The sequence below is a fragment of the Gossypium hirsutum genome, chromosome A13 (genome assembly GCF_007990345.1).
Source record: "Gossypium hirsutum isolate 1008001.06 chromosome A13, Gossypium_hirsutum_v2.1, whole genome shotgun sequence".
In the NCBI taxonomy this organism is placed as follows: domain Eukaryota; kingdom Viridiplantae; phylum Streptophyta; class Magnoliopsida; order Malvales; family Malvaceae; genus Gossypium; species Gossypium hirsutum.
In genome coordinates, this window is record NC_053436.1 from 108,067,186 (window position 1) to 108,081,640 (window position 14,455).

Below are 14,455 nucleotides of genomic sequence, written 5' to 3' on the forward strand. Positions count from 1 at the left end.
GCAACTTTGGTTTCTTGTTGCTGTTGGATTTGAACTAATGTTTTGATATTTTGTAATCTAGTTTGTTTCTTCAACTTAGTTGGTAATATTTTGATGTAATCCATTGATTGATTGACTGAAATTTCAGCAATACAACTTGGACAATTAACTTAGCTATTTTCAATGTAATAGAGTGGGGTCAGGTATGTGATTTGGTAGTCATTTTGACTTGTCCACTTCATGTTTTGTTTTCATATGTAATGGCAATATACTGATGATGATTTATGAAATACATATCATTTTTCATCAAGTTTCTCAACCAATTCCATTGCTTCTTCTTCCGTTTTCTTTCTTCTTCTTTTCTTTTTGCTCGAATTCTTCTTGCTTGGTTAGCAAGAATCGTGACTTGCTGCTAAAGCTATAGCTGGACCAGTTGCTTGCACGCTCATTGACACCAACAGAATTGTCTTAAAAAAAAAGATTGCAAACATTACAGTTTGTCTTTACCATGTCAGAGATGTTAGATTATAAGTGAGACAATCCAAGCAAAGAATATGGTAAGTGAATTGGAACAGTTAAACTTCAAGTGTGTCTTCTTTTGTATAGAATAGAAATCATGAGCCACTTCATTGAAACTAGCCAAATAAGAAAGATACATAAAAAGTTTTTATTGAGAGCATGACAAACCACTAAATCAAGTACGACATTGACAAAGAAAAGGTGAAGGAGTGAGCATGGCTTGGCTAAATGGTTCCTTAACGAAATCGTTTAGGCAGAACATTGTCGAGCACAAAATAGTAGCAGGACATGGTGGCCGCTTCTACATGATAGAACCATGCTTGTCTCCAGTAAGGATTAATGTACAACACAATGGAAATACACAGTGGCATCACAATGTACGACCCAACAAAACTTGCGTAAAACACTTTCATGTCAATGAAACCCTCGTCAGTTGTATTTTTCGGCACCGATGAAGATGATCCATTTGTTGAGCAATTCTTTGGCACTGGTTCACCACAAAGGAAAGGATTCCCCACGTAACTGCTTTCTTCAAATGTTACAAATTGTCCGGTCCTTTAAGGTGTAGTTTCAGATAAATTATTGTATGTCACACTGAAAAAGGACAAAAAATTTAACCCCAGAAGTTGGGAAGGGATATTCCCGCTCAAGTGGTTGTGAGAAAGATCCAGACTCTCAATTTGGGATAAGTCGGCAAGTGCTGGAGGGATTGGTCCTATCAAATTGTTGTGAGAAAAATTCAAAACGATGATGTCTTGAAAGTGTTGGAATAGGTGGGGAATCTCACCAGTTAACTTGTTGCAAGAGAGATCAATTCCAGATAGGTAAGTGAGGACTGTTGCCTTATAAAAGTAGGATATGCTTTTCATGGTGAACTTTACCGGCACATCAACAGAGGTATATCCAATGAAATCGAGGTACTCACTGTTGTTATATTTAGCACGGGAGCTATCATTCGATATTGTAATCATCAAGCAATGAGGAATTGTACCAGAAAGGTTGTTGCTAGAAACATCAATCAACCTTAACCAATGTAACTCGCATAATTGAACCGAAATCCCACTTTCAAAGTAGTTGTTATTTAGGAGAAGATAACTCAACATAGAAAGGCTCCCAATCCAATTTGGAATATTTCCAATTAAGTGGTTGTTGCTAAGATCCAGTGTCACCAAAGCACTGCTGTTAAAAAAACTAGTGATCGGCCATTTTAGCTTGTTTCTTGATAAATAAACATGAGTGAGGCTTAAAGAGCTGAAGCAAGATGGCAAACTTCCCGATATGTTGTTGGCCGATAGGTCCAAAATTTTAAGAAAATATTTGAGTTTGCAAAATTCCACGGGAATTGGACCTTCAAAATGATTATTTCCCATCACAAGTTCTTCCAAATTTGACATCTTTCCCATCCACCTGGGTATCCCACCGAAAAGTGTGTTATTGCTTAAATCCAATGTTAACATAAGTGTCAGATTCTCCATGGAGCTTGGTATATCACCCAAAAAGTTGGTTATTGCTAACATCGAATAATACCAACCCCATGGACAAGTGCCTCGGTATTCCACTACTCGATTTATTGTTGGACAAGTCCAATAATTGAAGGAAAATCATACCACCAATCGAAATCGCAATACCACCGCCAAAAAAATTATTCGACATGTTGAGAAGCTTTAATGATGGTAGTTTTGCTCCGATTTCATTTGGGATGTTGCCATCGAGGGAATTATTGGAAACATCCAAATATAATAAACCCCTATGAGAAGTCGGTGGTAGCTGAAAATGTCCCGATAGAGAGCTATATTGGCAAGATGTAGTTCCCTTAATTTCTTGTTGTTTTCCAACAACCAGTTTGGGAACTGATATCCCTTGAAATTGATGTTAGAGAGATCAACATGTTCCAAGTCATGTTGATGATTGAGAGATTGAGGAAATGATCCACCATCTCCGCAACAAGATAAAGTGATAGATCTCAATTGGAATGTTGGGGTGTCTAAAGAATGCATCTCAGTTTCAGCATTATATATCATGTTGTTGTCTGCATATAATTTTTGGAGTTTTGAAAGGTTGAACAACGGAGCCAATGAACTTAGGATCTCAATCTTATTCTTCGAAAGCCTTAACTCTCGGAGGGATGTTAGACTCATAAAAAAAGATATATATCCAGAAAATTTATTGGAAGAGAGATCTAAATACTCGAGCAATGTTAAATTTTTAAGCATAGATATATCTCCAAAAAAATTGTTAAAAGAGATATCTAAATACTCGAATAAAGTTAGATTCTTAAATACAGATATATTTCCAGAAAAATGATTTTTAGAGATATCTAAATACTTGAGGGATGTGAGTTCAGAGAAGCACTCAGGCAAACTAACATTCCAATCACTGTTGATGATGGCCAGCGTTTGTTGCTTCCTCAATTCACAAAAACCTGCAAACGTAACACTATTCTAACATTATAAAGTGTAAAAGTATTATATTAGTCTTTATATTATATTCTAGATTATATTTTGGTATTTTTATTAAAAAATAGATAAATTAATCTCGTATGTTAAGTGAGTGAGTAAAATAGTCTTTTATTAAAATTGTGATGTTAAATGCTTATTTTGGTGTTCTATATATAAGGCATACTAACAAATTTAACCTTCAACTTTTAATGTTTTATTCAATTTAACCTCTAGTCTTTTATATGAGTAAATTGACCTTCAAACATTCCAGTGTTAATGTGGCATAATTTTATATTACATACTACATCAACAAATAATTTTAAAAAATATAAATAAAAAGTTATAATTTCAAAATAATAATGAAAAAAGTTCTTCAAAATCAATAAAATGTAAATTATTAAACCTATATATTTATATAAAAGTTATAGTATAATGATAGAAGCATCTAATTGTAGCAACACTTTAATTTTCAGATTAAACTAGAATGTCTAAAAGTTTAATGATTAATTTAAAATTTAAGTAAAATATTTTTTATGCTTTTCATACTCTTTTGGAAAACTTAAAAATTTTAATTTTTTTTAAAAAATTAAAAATGTCATTAGATAAATAAATAAAGACCAATATCAAAGATTGAAACAAAACACTGAAGGGTGATGGAGATTTTTGAGGTCCTTTTTAATTTCCAATTTTTTTTAAATGCTCATTTTAAATTGGCAATGGACCCGAAATATCTTATTCTTAACCAAAAAATACCGAAAATGTAATTTTTAAAGGATTAAATCAAAATTTTATCATTTTAGGAGGTCAAAGTGTAATTTTACCTTTACTAATTTAAAATTTAAAAATTTTAAAGGGCTAAAATAAAAAATTTTACATTTTAGGGAAGCCGAGCCAACTAGCCCCCCAGATTCTCCTCTGCATACATGTAAACTTTATAGCTAATCTTTAATTATCACATTACTCTTATATATTGATTTTTCAAAATACTTGTAGTAGAATAATTATTTTTTGCTCTTTTTTTAATACTTTAAATTCTTTTGTATTTCTAAAAGATTTAATTTTTTATTGGATATTGTTTGGAAAACTTCTATAATATTCTAGATTTTTATTGAATGTTTGAAAAACTTTTATACATTTAGAATTATTTATGTTTATTTTTTATTTCTTTTTAATTTTGAAGAGATTCAATTCATAATTTTTGGAATTATATTTTTTATTTATACTTTATTGAACCTTTTTTATAATTTTAAATTTATATGTTGATGTGATATATATAACAAATTAATGACACATCAATAATGAAAGGTTTGAAGTTCAATTTATTCTAAATAAACGAGTAGGGGTCAAATTGAAAAATATGAAAAGATTAATGGCTAAATTTATTATTATGCTTTATATATAAAACATCAAAATAAGAATTTAATAGTACAATTTTAATGGAATGGACTATTTTGTTGCTTCATCTAATGTACAATGATCGATTTACTCATTATCTAATAGAGAGACCAAAATGTAATCTAAAATATGATACAATGAATTGTTATGCCGCTTTTACACATTATAAAGGTTATGTAATAGAAACCTAGTGTTATTTAAAGCATATGTACTGCTTAATTGAATGGCATATATTTAGTTAATCCATTAATTGATGAAAAATTATAATGTAATGAGGATGACAATGACATGGACGTTTCGTCTATGGGAAAATTAAATGCGATCAAAACTTATTATTCAATGTGTGATGATATTTTAAGTTTTGCGATTTTAGGTTATTGTGTTTTATTATGTTGGTGTTATAAGTGTAATTTCTTTGGGTTGTTGGTTTTATTTTAATTTTTAGACGTTGAAATCAAGGTTTTTAGTGATCGAGTATTTCATGTACGGCTTTCGGGGTATTCTACTTCTTTATCAATAAATTTATTTTTGACTAAAATAAAAAAAAACTAAAAAGGAAAAAGATGTAATAAATGTACCATATAAGTTAAGGTTAGCACCAACATCACAACCATCAATGACCAAGTCCTCAAGAGAAGTGAGGGTTCCAATATCTCGAATAATGTTGGAAGTGCTGGATAAATCCGTTAAGGTCAATTCTTTCAAATTTGTTAAATTTTGCCATCCTATAAAAACAAACTTACAAATATGAGTATGTTATGAAATACATAAACACAAATTCAAATATTTCAGGTAAGTTGTACAAATATTCTAATACATATATTTTTATGTAATCTGGAAAATAACTTACTTTGGATTATTGTCCCCTTTAAGCTAAAGCTTTCTAAAGAAAGAGTTTTCAATGACGGAAATAGTCCAACGATTAAAGTTGAAGATTAACTACTATAGAAGATTTTTTGACGGAGAGAAGAAATAAAGTATATAGCATTAATAAACCTTTTTTTTAAAGAGTATTAAGACAAAATTAACACATTAATTATTGAAACACAATTTTGTTCTAGTAATACGTACCATTTTCATTACCATACTCTAAATGTAGTTTCTCCAAGTTTTTCAAAGCAGGTAACCCTGAGAACAATATTCATAGATAAATTTTTTTTAAAAGAAAAGCAATGTTGTACTGGGAACAGGAGGAAAGGGAGCAAATCGATTTTACCTATTGATCCCTCCATCGCGTCTACATCAAATATATGTGTTAAAGACAAAGACTTGAGATTTGAAAGGCTACCCAGCGATGACAACATGTAACTGTTGAAGACATTCCCCCACAAATTAAGCTCTTCTAGACTCATCAACTTTAGTTCCCTTTTATTATCTATACAAACACCATATAAAATGTTACAAGACGTTTCTTGTCCTGTTCTCACTTATGTGATTTGAACCTAATTTGCAAAAGGCTAATGAAATAATAATCTGCTTAGTATTTTCTCATAAATTGTCATTAAAGATAACTAAAATATCTCTTTTTCATATATTATAAATTTTTCCAAAAAAAAGAAACTTGTTAAATTACCTTGAGATGGGACAGAGTCATTCATTCCATCATAGCTTATGTTCAGTGTCTTTAAATGACTCAAAACATTTAAATCTGTAGAGAAAATAACAAACAATTAAAACTTGGAATGAGAAATTAATAGATGTATATATTTTAAAGCATACTTGCCTAGAATATAGCTCCATTCTGTCAAATTCTTACTTTCTATGTTCAAAGATTTCAAATGCGGGAGGACAGCGAGAGATAAAAATTTGCTGCTGTTGAAATAATTACAACTTAAATCCAGCACCTCAAGTTTGGTCAACCTCGATTGTCTTTTCTGTAAAAGTGTAATTGATAATTGCATAAACTGTATTTTCATTTTACTACTCAAATGTTATATATGTTAAATATAATTATGTCCACTCACGCTTTGGAGGCTCTCGATTTTATTATTGTTTAGATGTAACTCCTCTAAGTTCTTTAAATTATCGAGTTCTGTTAAAACACAATAACATATATCAATTTTCTTAATATAAACATGAAACTTTACGAGCAACCTTACTTAAGATATCGATGCTTCCTTGTAATCCACAATTCTTGAGAAACAAAGATTTTAGAGATATAAACTCGACAATATGTGATAGAATGTTGTTTCTTAATAATATGTTGTCGCTTAAATCCAAAATCTCCAACTTGTTCAGTTTTGATAACCTCTTAATGCATGATAGTCATCCAATAATATTATAAAATTAAATATTAATATAGTCCTTGCTTATTCACTTCAACCTCCTTCATGTATAACATAATATTAACTTTATCATTAGTAGGATTTGAGACTACGAATTAATTGCTTTTAAGATTTAAAACTTATAAGAAAATCCTTTTTAAATAGAAGTTTGTGATTAATAAATAAAGATTGCAGATAATAAGGTGAAGATGAATGAACCTTGATTGTCAATGAAACCAGCAATGTAGTTGCCTCCTAAATTAAGACTCTTCAATTCTTCGAAGGGAAGAAACAAAGAGATGTTGAGATACCATCCCTGATAGATATCCTTGTTGTCTTTATCATAACTATCCTCAAGGAAGAGTTGGGTGGCTCGTCCAGTGGAAGTGCTGCACTCAACCCTATTCCATCGGCAACAATTTCCCTTCCCCCAAGAAATCCCTTCACCGTTAACAAGAGGAAAGAAAGGTTTGAGTTGGAAGAGAGCAGCTTTCTCAATCTCCCAGCACCCTTCACTCTGATACCCTCCAAATAAGAAAGCAACCACAAACACCCACACCAATTTCCGGTACTCCATCTCTCTTAAATCAATGCTCACTAAGTCTCAGATATTGGCATGCAGCAGCACTACACCTTTGGGGTTTATATAATAGTAAATCTAAATGAGTATGTTTCCTGGAAATTCATTGAATAGGCCCACTGTTCAACCTTTAAAGTCTTTAAATCAATGGACTTTCAATGAATAAGTTTTTGTTTATCCTTTACCATTTTCATGTTCCACGCTCTAGTGTTTGTAGAATTAAATTTACTTAACCTTTCTTTGTACTTTCCTGCAAATCTTTCTTTGTGGAAAATTACAGTCAAATTTCTTATTACTTTCCTGCAATTTTTCTTCGTGGGAAAGTATCCAAACTCAGGCCGTGAAAAACACACTCACCTCAATTACACACCAACTTTGACCCCAAAGCTAAATTAATAGTAAATATATATATTTAAAGTTTATTATTTTATTCAAAAAATTCTATATACTTTTGTTATGTTTAAACAAATTCTTAAATTATAACATAAATTTAATATTTCCCCTAAAAAAATTAATTACAAATAAAAATAAAAGAAAAAACATTTAAATAGTTTAGATATTATTTTAATGTTTTAACCTTAATAATTGGTACTAATGAATGTTATTAAGAACGGTTGATTTCTTGGTTGCATTATTGGTGAGAGGTCCTTGATTATCTTAATTTTTTACTCATGTGATGTACAGATCAATTTTGTATATCAGCTAAAATGTATTAAATATTTTTCTTTTTTATAATTTTCATGAATGAAATGAGAAAAAAATACAAATTGATTATTAAAAGAAAATTGTTAAAACTAATAAGTGAAACAGCAATTAAAATGAATAAACCTTAAATTATACATTAACTTTGGTTTAATGTGTAATTTTTTTACATGAAATTTGATTTTGTGTAATTTCATACATGAAATATTAATTTGATCCAATTTTCACAAATTATTAATAGAATTATTGATATAACATAATTTTATATTTATATATGGCATACATAAATAATTTATATTTATCTAATATATAAAAAAATTCAATGTATTTATTTCTTTAAATGTGTATGATTGAACCAAAACTAAAGTTTCACATATACATTTAAACCACAATAGAAATTTCATGTGTATAACTGCAATAAATCAAAGTTCATATATAATTGTTCATTGAACCAAAATTCATATGTAATTTTAAGATTTGTCCCTAATTAAAATGCAAAACTATATATTCAAGAGTTTTAAGAATTATAAAACATTATCTGAACATTATTTAACAAATAATTTAATTTAATGATTTTTGAAAAAAAAAATTAAGCCATAATGTGTAAACTATTGCCAAGTTTAGGGCCTGAATTAGAAAATAAAAAATTTTTAAGCCTCAATGTAAGTAAAGTTACCAAATTTAGGCTTCAAAATGTGATTTAACCTAATAAAAAACATGTTGTAAGAGTCAATTTTACAAATAATAACAGTGCGAGGGATTAAATTATAACAAAAATAAAACTTTGAGAGATTTAAAATAAAATTATCTTGCCTTTCCATCTTTCACAGCTCATATAATTATAAATACATCTTTTTTATAGTCTTCAAAACCCCTTAATTTCACGTATTTCACATCCATTCCATCTTCAATTCATTATAAATTTTATCCCATGTGATAGCATTTAAGATTAAATATTTGCACACCCAGTCAAATTTCACCACATTACTTTGTGAAAGTATCATAAAAGCCCCCTGTTTTAGGTGTCAAATTACATTTTGCCCCTTCTACTTAAGATGAAAGATTAGTTCTTGTATATTAGATCAAAGAGCTAATGTTATCAGACATTCCTAGTTCAGCCCCTAACGCTACAAGACCTTCCCGGTTCAGTCCTTTAGTCGTTAAAAGGATCGACTAGAGTATCCAAGTAATCATAAATTATCACATGACATACACTAGCGTCACAATGTCATCATCAACCAGGAAAAAACACTTAAAAAGTCTTAAATTATAAAAAAGTTTCAAGAAATTATAAAAATTTAAAAATATATATATAAAGGGAACCAACCAGCTTCAGCATTGATCTACAAAAATGTTCATATAAAAATGTTAGATCAATATAGTAAAACTACTACTAAGCTAATGAAAATTACATGCCAAAATGTAGCCTCTCGCAAAAGCGTTCCACTGCTTCAGCATTGAACCAGTCATTTTTCATCTGCAATGTAAAATAGACACAAGTAGTACCTCATCATCATATTTATAATCCCGACTTCAATAAATATACCTTCTTAAAATGGAAGGAGAAACATACAAAGTAAGGGTAGTCATTGATGTTGAAGTTCTCCGGGGCACTTTTGACGAACAAATTTATGAAATAGAGAACAAAATTCCCACATTCTTTGCCATTCCTTTGTTGTGGCACCTGAAAAGATATCAAGGGTCAAATTGATTAAAAAAGAAAGGATGATCAAGAACATCAGCAAAGTGTACTGTAATCACCTTAGGGACCAAAAGAGGAACTTGATAAATCATCCGCTTATTCTCGGGCCTGCCTTTGGCTTTATAAATGTCGAACATGAACCTGCTAGTGAGAAATATGTATTGAGCATTAGAGACCGTGCCTCTTTTAGTCTACTAGTAATGCAAGTTATGCAAATGAGTAAATATACCTTCGAATATCTGCTTCGAGACGCAACGGGTCGGACATCTGTAATGAATCCAACAGCAATATACAAGGTGTTCTGGTTTTTGATTGCAAACTTTCACCAAAATGACAGAAGATTAAGAGGCTCCAATGACCCCTAAAGAAAATACAGTTTTCAAATGATGAAATCAAATTTACTGAAAAATCAAACACCACTGTGATATTTGACAATACTAACCAGCAAACTATCGGAACGAGAACATATTTCGTCGAAAATATCTCTTTCCTCTTAACCCAAGATAGAACCTTTTCTCTATAAGATGCTTTCCTATACCATGCAAACCATTGACAATCTAAGCGCGTAAACAAATCCCGCTTATCTGCTGGCAACCTGCTCCACAGGGTCCTGAAAATCTCCCAAAACCCATTCAGGAAAACACTCGCACACATGCACACACACACACACACCAGAACAACAACACTGAAAATTACAAGAATACAATATAGCTTACTCCAAGTAACACTCAAATGATCCAGAGTCTAGCTTGTTTTTTAGTTTAGATGTTGATTTCTTTCTCGTAACTCGTCGCTTTGATCGTGCACGACATGGAATATTATCTAAAAAACATGGAGCAGTTAATTTAAGGCTTCTTAGTCTTTGAGCTTCCTGTTTTGTTATCTTCTTCCTGGAGGCCCTCAGATACCCTACAACATGAATCCAACATGAACGGTGTTTTGAAACCGGATGCCGATTATAGTCTGCCAGAACATAGTGAACTTAGGATCAAATTTCTATTTATCAGTCAGCTTAGCCTTTGATGAATTCATACTAAAAATTAAAAATAAAAAAAATAGTGAAATGCTGGCAAAGGGTAATTTGATCTTCTACATTGCCACGGAAGTAAGAGCTGAAGAAATCAAATTACTTCATTCTCTTTCTTGCATTTCTTAAGATCATAATAATATATAAACTATAGAGTAAAATAAAAACTCAGTAAAATGCAAAACCAATTTTAATAAAATTGTTTTATATAATACTCATATCATAAATTTTGTTCCAAAAAAAACATTCCTACTATATTTTAGTCATTAATTCTTTAAATAATCCAGTTTTATCCTAATTCAACTATAGAAATTAAAAAAAGAAAAAGCAAAATAACAGATTCAGCAAAATACATAAGGTCTAATTATGAATTTTAATATTTATATATATAAAAGGTTTAATTTGCTAGAATTTGGTCCTTGTACTTTATGAAAACATAAAACTTAATCCAATTAGATAACATTGTTAAACCTTACGATTAAACAACTTGTATACAATGAATTAACAAAAAAACCAGCAGTTAAGCAATTTATATGCAAGTAATTAACAAAAATTAAAAGCTAACTAGAAGGATATATTTGAATAATTGCTACAAATGAAAAGGGGAAAATGCAGAATTGCAATGTAATTAAATTAATATAATCATATTTTCATCTAAAAAAATGCATATTTCCCGCATAATTTTTCCAATGTTTATATTTAGTTTCATAATCACATTCATTGTTCATTTTTCAAAATTCAAAAGAAAATACTCCAATTAAACAGATCTCTAATTGATAAACCTATAAACAAAAGGAAACAAAAAGTGGGAAAAAAGAAGCAAAAATTTGAATACCAGGATCTGAAGGGGCAATGTCGATTGGTATTATAGAATCATCAACCTGTTTTTTCTTTCCCATTAACTGATTTTTCTATCAAACACAACTGGGGAAAAAAAATTAAAATCTTCTAACAAAACAAAACGGAAGGATATGCAGAATCTGAAAGAGACGGAATTGAGCAGACTAGAACACAGTCGCAGAAGACAGTGATAGAAACCGCAAATTTTGGGAATTTGTATATATATTTTAATATTAAGTTTGTATTATTTTGAAGTTATTGCTAATTACGAAATAGTGAAGTTGACTTTTACTGAACATTTGACCGAGTTAAAATTTTATACTTACTCGTGATTAGAAATGCTCATGGACCGGATTCGGGTCGGATCTAAGCATGATATTAATATACTTTATATTTATCTAAGTTCGGCTCAACTTAAAATATGAGTTTAAAATTTTGTCAAAATCTACCCATATTTATAAAAGATTAACTCAAACTCATTTTAGGTTTGTCATTATTATTTTTAAATTTTTTTAAAAATGTTAATATTATATTATATTATATTTTTATAATTTTTTCATATATTCATCTTAATATTATTTTTAATATTAATATTAGAGTAGTATTATATATTCAAAATATGTTTCTTTTTTTAAATGTGTTCTAAATTATATAATATTATTATAAACTTAAAAAAGGGTTGGATCAAGCCCGAGCCCGACTCATATTTTAAACAAGCTTAATATTTTTGTCCATACCTATTTTTTGGGCCTAATATTTTTACCTAAACCCTCCAAAATTTCGAGGGACCTTTGGGCCTAGGCAAGTAACCCGACTCATGAACAGGTCTACTTGTGGCTTATTGAAATATCACATTGCCCCAATTTTTTTTAATAATTTCATTACAAATTCAGATTATATCTGCTCTTTTTTTATACAATATCTAGAACTAAGTATAGCTCTTTCCCAACCCATAAATAGGAGGATAATGCGCTTTAACGCACTCAAAACCACATCTTCCTACATTGGCAACAATGTCAATGCCATTCAAGTTAAGACACAATCGGCCAATATGATTAGTTTTAAATAAATATATTTGTGTTTAAATAAAAAAAATTATTGGTGGTTTAATTGTTCTTTTTATATAATGTTTAAAACCTTTAACCCTTAAATCGGAGGTAAACTCATGTCTTATTGCACTAGCAATGATGTCGATAACAATTGAATTAAGACCTAGTCAACTTAATTGTTGATTTTTAAAATAATATGTTACTTTATAAATAAAATATATATATACTTATTTTATATGTTTTATTGAGTTGATATCATGAGTCAATCAGACATCAATTCAATTATGAAATTATTAAAATATTTTTATGTAAAAATTAAATTATATTTTTATGAGTTATTTTTTGTTTTTTTACTTCGATAACTAAAACTAATTTATTTAAAAATTATTGAAGTTAACTTTACATTAATGATCAAGGTTGCAAATCAAAATTGATATTTTATCTTCGACCAATAATTGTATTGATTTCTTAAATCTTTTATTTATGATTTTCCTTTTTAGTAATTTTAATTTTTAAATTCAAATCATTTCTTCTATTTTTGACCACTTGTTCTATTAAAGAAATAGAATTATCAAACAAGTTTTATCAATACTATCATGCTCGTCACTAAAATTATACACGAGCTAGATTACATTTGATTCCAAAAAAATTTTAGCTCAAGCTCATTTTCGAGTGGGCTTAGCCCAACTCGTTAACTTATTTCACTATTCAAAATCCAATAAAATACTGAAAAGGTAAATTAATATTATTTATTTTTATAATTAAATTTAAATTTTGCAAATAGTATACCTATACTGACGCATATAACTGTCAGTATAGGTATTAGCAAAATCAAATTCTACAAATGATACTACCGACAGATACTACTTTAGCGACACTCAATAAGTTGGTATAAGCCTTTGGAACTATTTCAACGGTCTTGTTTTTGGTTGATAAAAGGCTATGGAGATTACATTTACCAACTATTGTTCTTCTATCGAAATACTCATTTTGATCGTTAGTATAGGGTTTTTAGACACATGACAAAAATTTTGTTCTAGCGACGATTTTTGAACCATCAATATATAATAGTTTATTTCTTTTAATGGACAGTTTACATCATTAACTTGAGTAGTTTCGAGCAAGTTTTTAACAACGTTCTCCACAATGAACATTTATCGCAAATTGTCAAAGAATGTTACACAATAATTATTGTAGGTAGGCATAAATGATAAATTATAAATTTATTGTTGTTGAACTATCACAATTTTAATAGTTAAAATAGAGTGATGAAGATTAAGGCGTATAGCAGATCACTCTCTTGAAACAATATGTATAATGAGAGAAAATGCGAGTATATAATCCCATTTTATTTTAAAACTTTCTTTAAAATTTATTTGAATTTTTATTATTATCCTAATAATGAGTCAATTGTATTAATTCAATGAAAAAATAATTCATTTTTTTATAAAATAATAAATATTACTATTTTTTTGTTTTTTTTTAAATATTTTCATGCATTCTAATAAATTTAAACTTGGAATAAATCTAAAAATATAGGTACATATGATTCCCAACATTTCAATTTTATAATTTTAACAAAAATCTTATTTATTTTTTACATAAAATTTTTATATCTGTGGATTAGAGTGAGTGCATGACAATTTAATATCTATACTATATATTATATAAAAAAATTTATTAAATTAGTGTGATAAATAATCGAGTCTCAAGTTAGTTATGAATAACCAAAAGATCATTATTTTAACAAAGCAATAAATATTAATTTAAGGATATTTTTTTATCTTTTTATATAAAATCCCAAATTTAATTTTTGTGTCACTTTTAAATAAATAGCTTTTAATGTCACATGTCTTGAAAGCGATTTTATGTGTTTAATATTTAACTAAATTTATAATTATTTTATTTTTAGTTACAGTAATCGTTGTGAAATAATTATTATTATTTGAATTATTAAAAA

At 28.9% G+C, this 14,455-nt stretch overlaps 2 protein-coding genes across 3 annotated transcripts; both read right to left on the bottom strand.

Moving 5' to 3' along the window:
• Window positions 1-294: 294 nt before the first annotated feature.
• LOC107938009 (receptor like protein 21-like) lies at window positions 295-7,172 on the bottom strand. Its single transcript, XM_016871031.1, has 9 exons — window positions 6,815-7,172; window positions 5,905-5,979; window positions 5,548-5,706; window positions 5,403-5,459; window positions 4,910-5,056; window positions 2,824-2,920; window positions 1,117-1,905; window positions 860-1,053; window positions 295-446 (listed from the first exon to the last, which is right to left on the bottom strand). The coding sequence occupies exons 1-9, from the start codon at window positions 7,170-7,172 to the stop codon at window positions 295-297; spliced, it is 2,028 nt and encodes a 675-aa protein (XP_016726520.1).
• Window positions 7,173-9,135: 1,963 nt separating this feature from the next.
• On the bottom strand, window positions 9,136-11,654 carry LOC107938011 (probable ubiquitin-like-specific protease 2A). Of its 2 annotated transcripts, none has more exons than XM_016871033.2 (7): window positions 11,442-11,654; window positions 10,296-10,542; window positions 10,022-10,189; window positions 9,809-9,940; window positions 9,639-9,720; window positions 9,451-9,561; window positions 9,136-9,354 (listed from the first exon to the last, which is right to left on the bottom strand). In XM_016871033.2, exons 1-7 carry the CDS (start codon window positions 11,503-11,505, stop codon window positions 9,286-9,288), a joined length of 873 nt encoding a protein of 290 aa, XP_016726522.1. In that variant the 5' UTR covers window positions 11,506-11,654; the 3' UTR covers window positions 9,136-9,285. The 2 variants fall into 2 exon arrangements, with proteins under 2 accessions (XP_016726522.1, XP_016726523.1); XM_016871034.2 differs by having other exon boundaries at window positions 9,139-9,354; window positions 10,296-10,488; window positions 11,442-11,651.
• Window positions 11,655-14,455: the final 2,801 nt, after the last annotated feature.

What these genes read in the sequence shown, in the direction of transcription:
- LOC107938009 (XM_016871031.1), bottom strand. Translation starts at nt 7,172, where the DNA reads ATGGAGTACCGGAAATTGGTGTGGGTGTTTGTGGTTGCTTTCTTATTT. An exon ending in TCTGAACTCACATCCCTCAA is followed by an intron (nt 1,906 to 2,823) that starts GTATTTAGATAT and finishes TGGGATACCCAG; the next exon opens with GTGGATGGGAAAGATGTCAA. An exon ending in ATCCCTTCCCAACTTCTGGG is followed by an intron (nt 1,054 to 1,116) that starts GTTAAATTTTTT and finishes TACACCTTAAAG; the next exon opens with GACCGGACAATTTGTAACAT.
- LOC107938011 (XM_016871033.2), bottom strand. Translation starts at nt 11,505, where the DNA reads ATGGGAAAGAAAAAACAGGTTGATGATTCTATAATACCAATCGACATT. An exon ending in CATTGCCCCTTCAGATCCTG is followed by an intron (nt 10,543 to 11,441) that starts GTATTCAAATTT and finishes ATGTTCTGGCAG; the next exon opens with ACTATAATCGGCATCCGGTT. An exon ending in CTCGAAGCAGATATTCGAAG is followed by an intron (nt 9,721 to 9,808) that starts GTATATTTACTC and finishes TCTCACTAGCAG; the next exon opens with GTTCATGTTCGACATTTATA.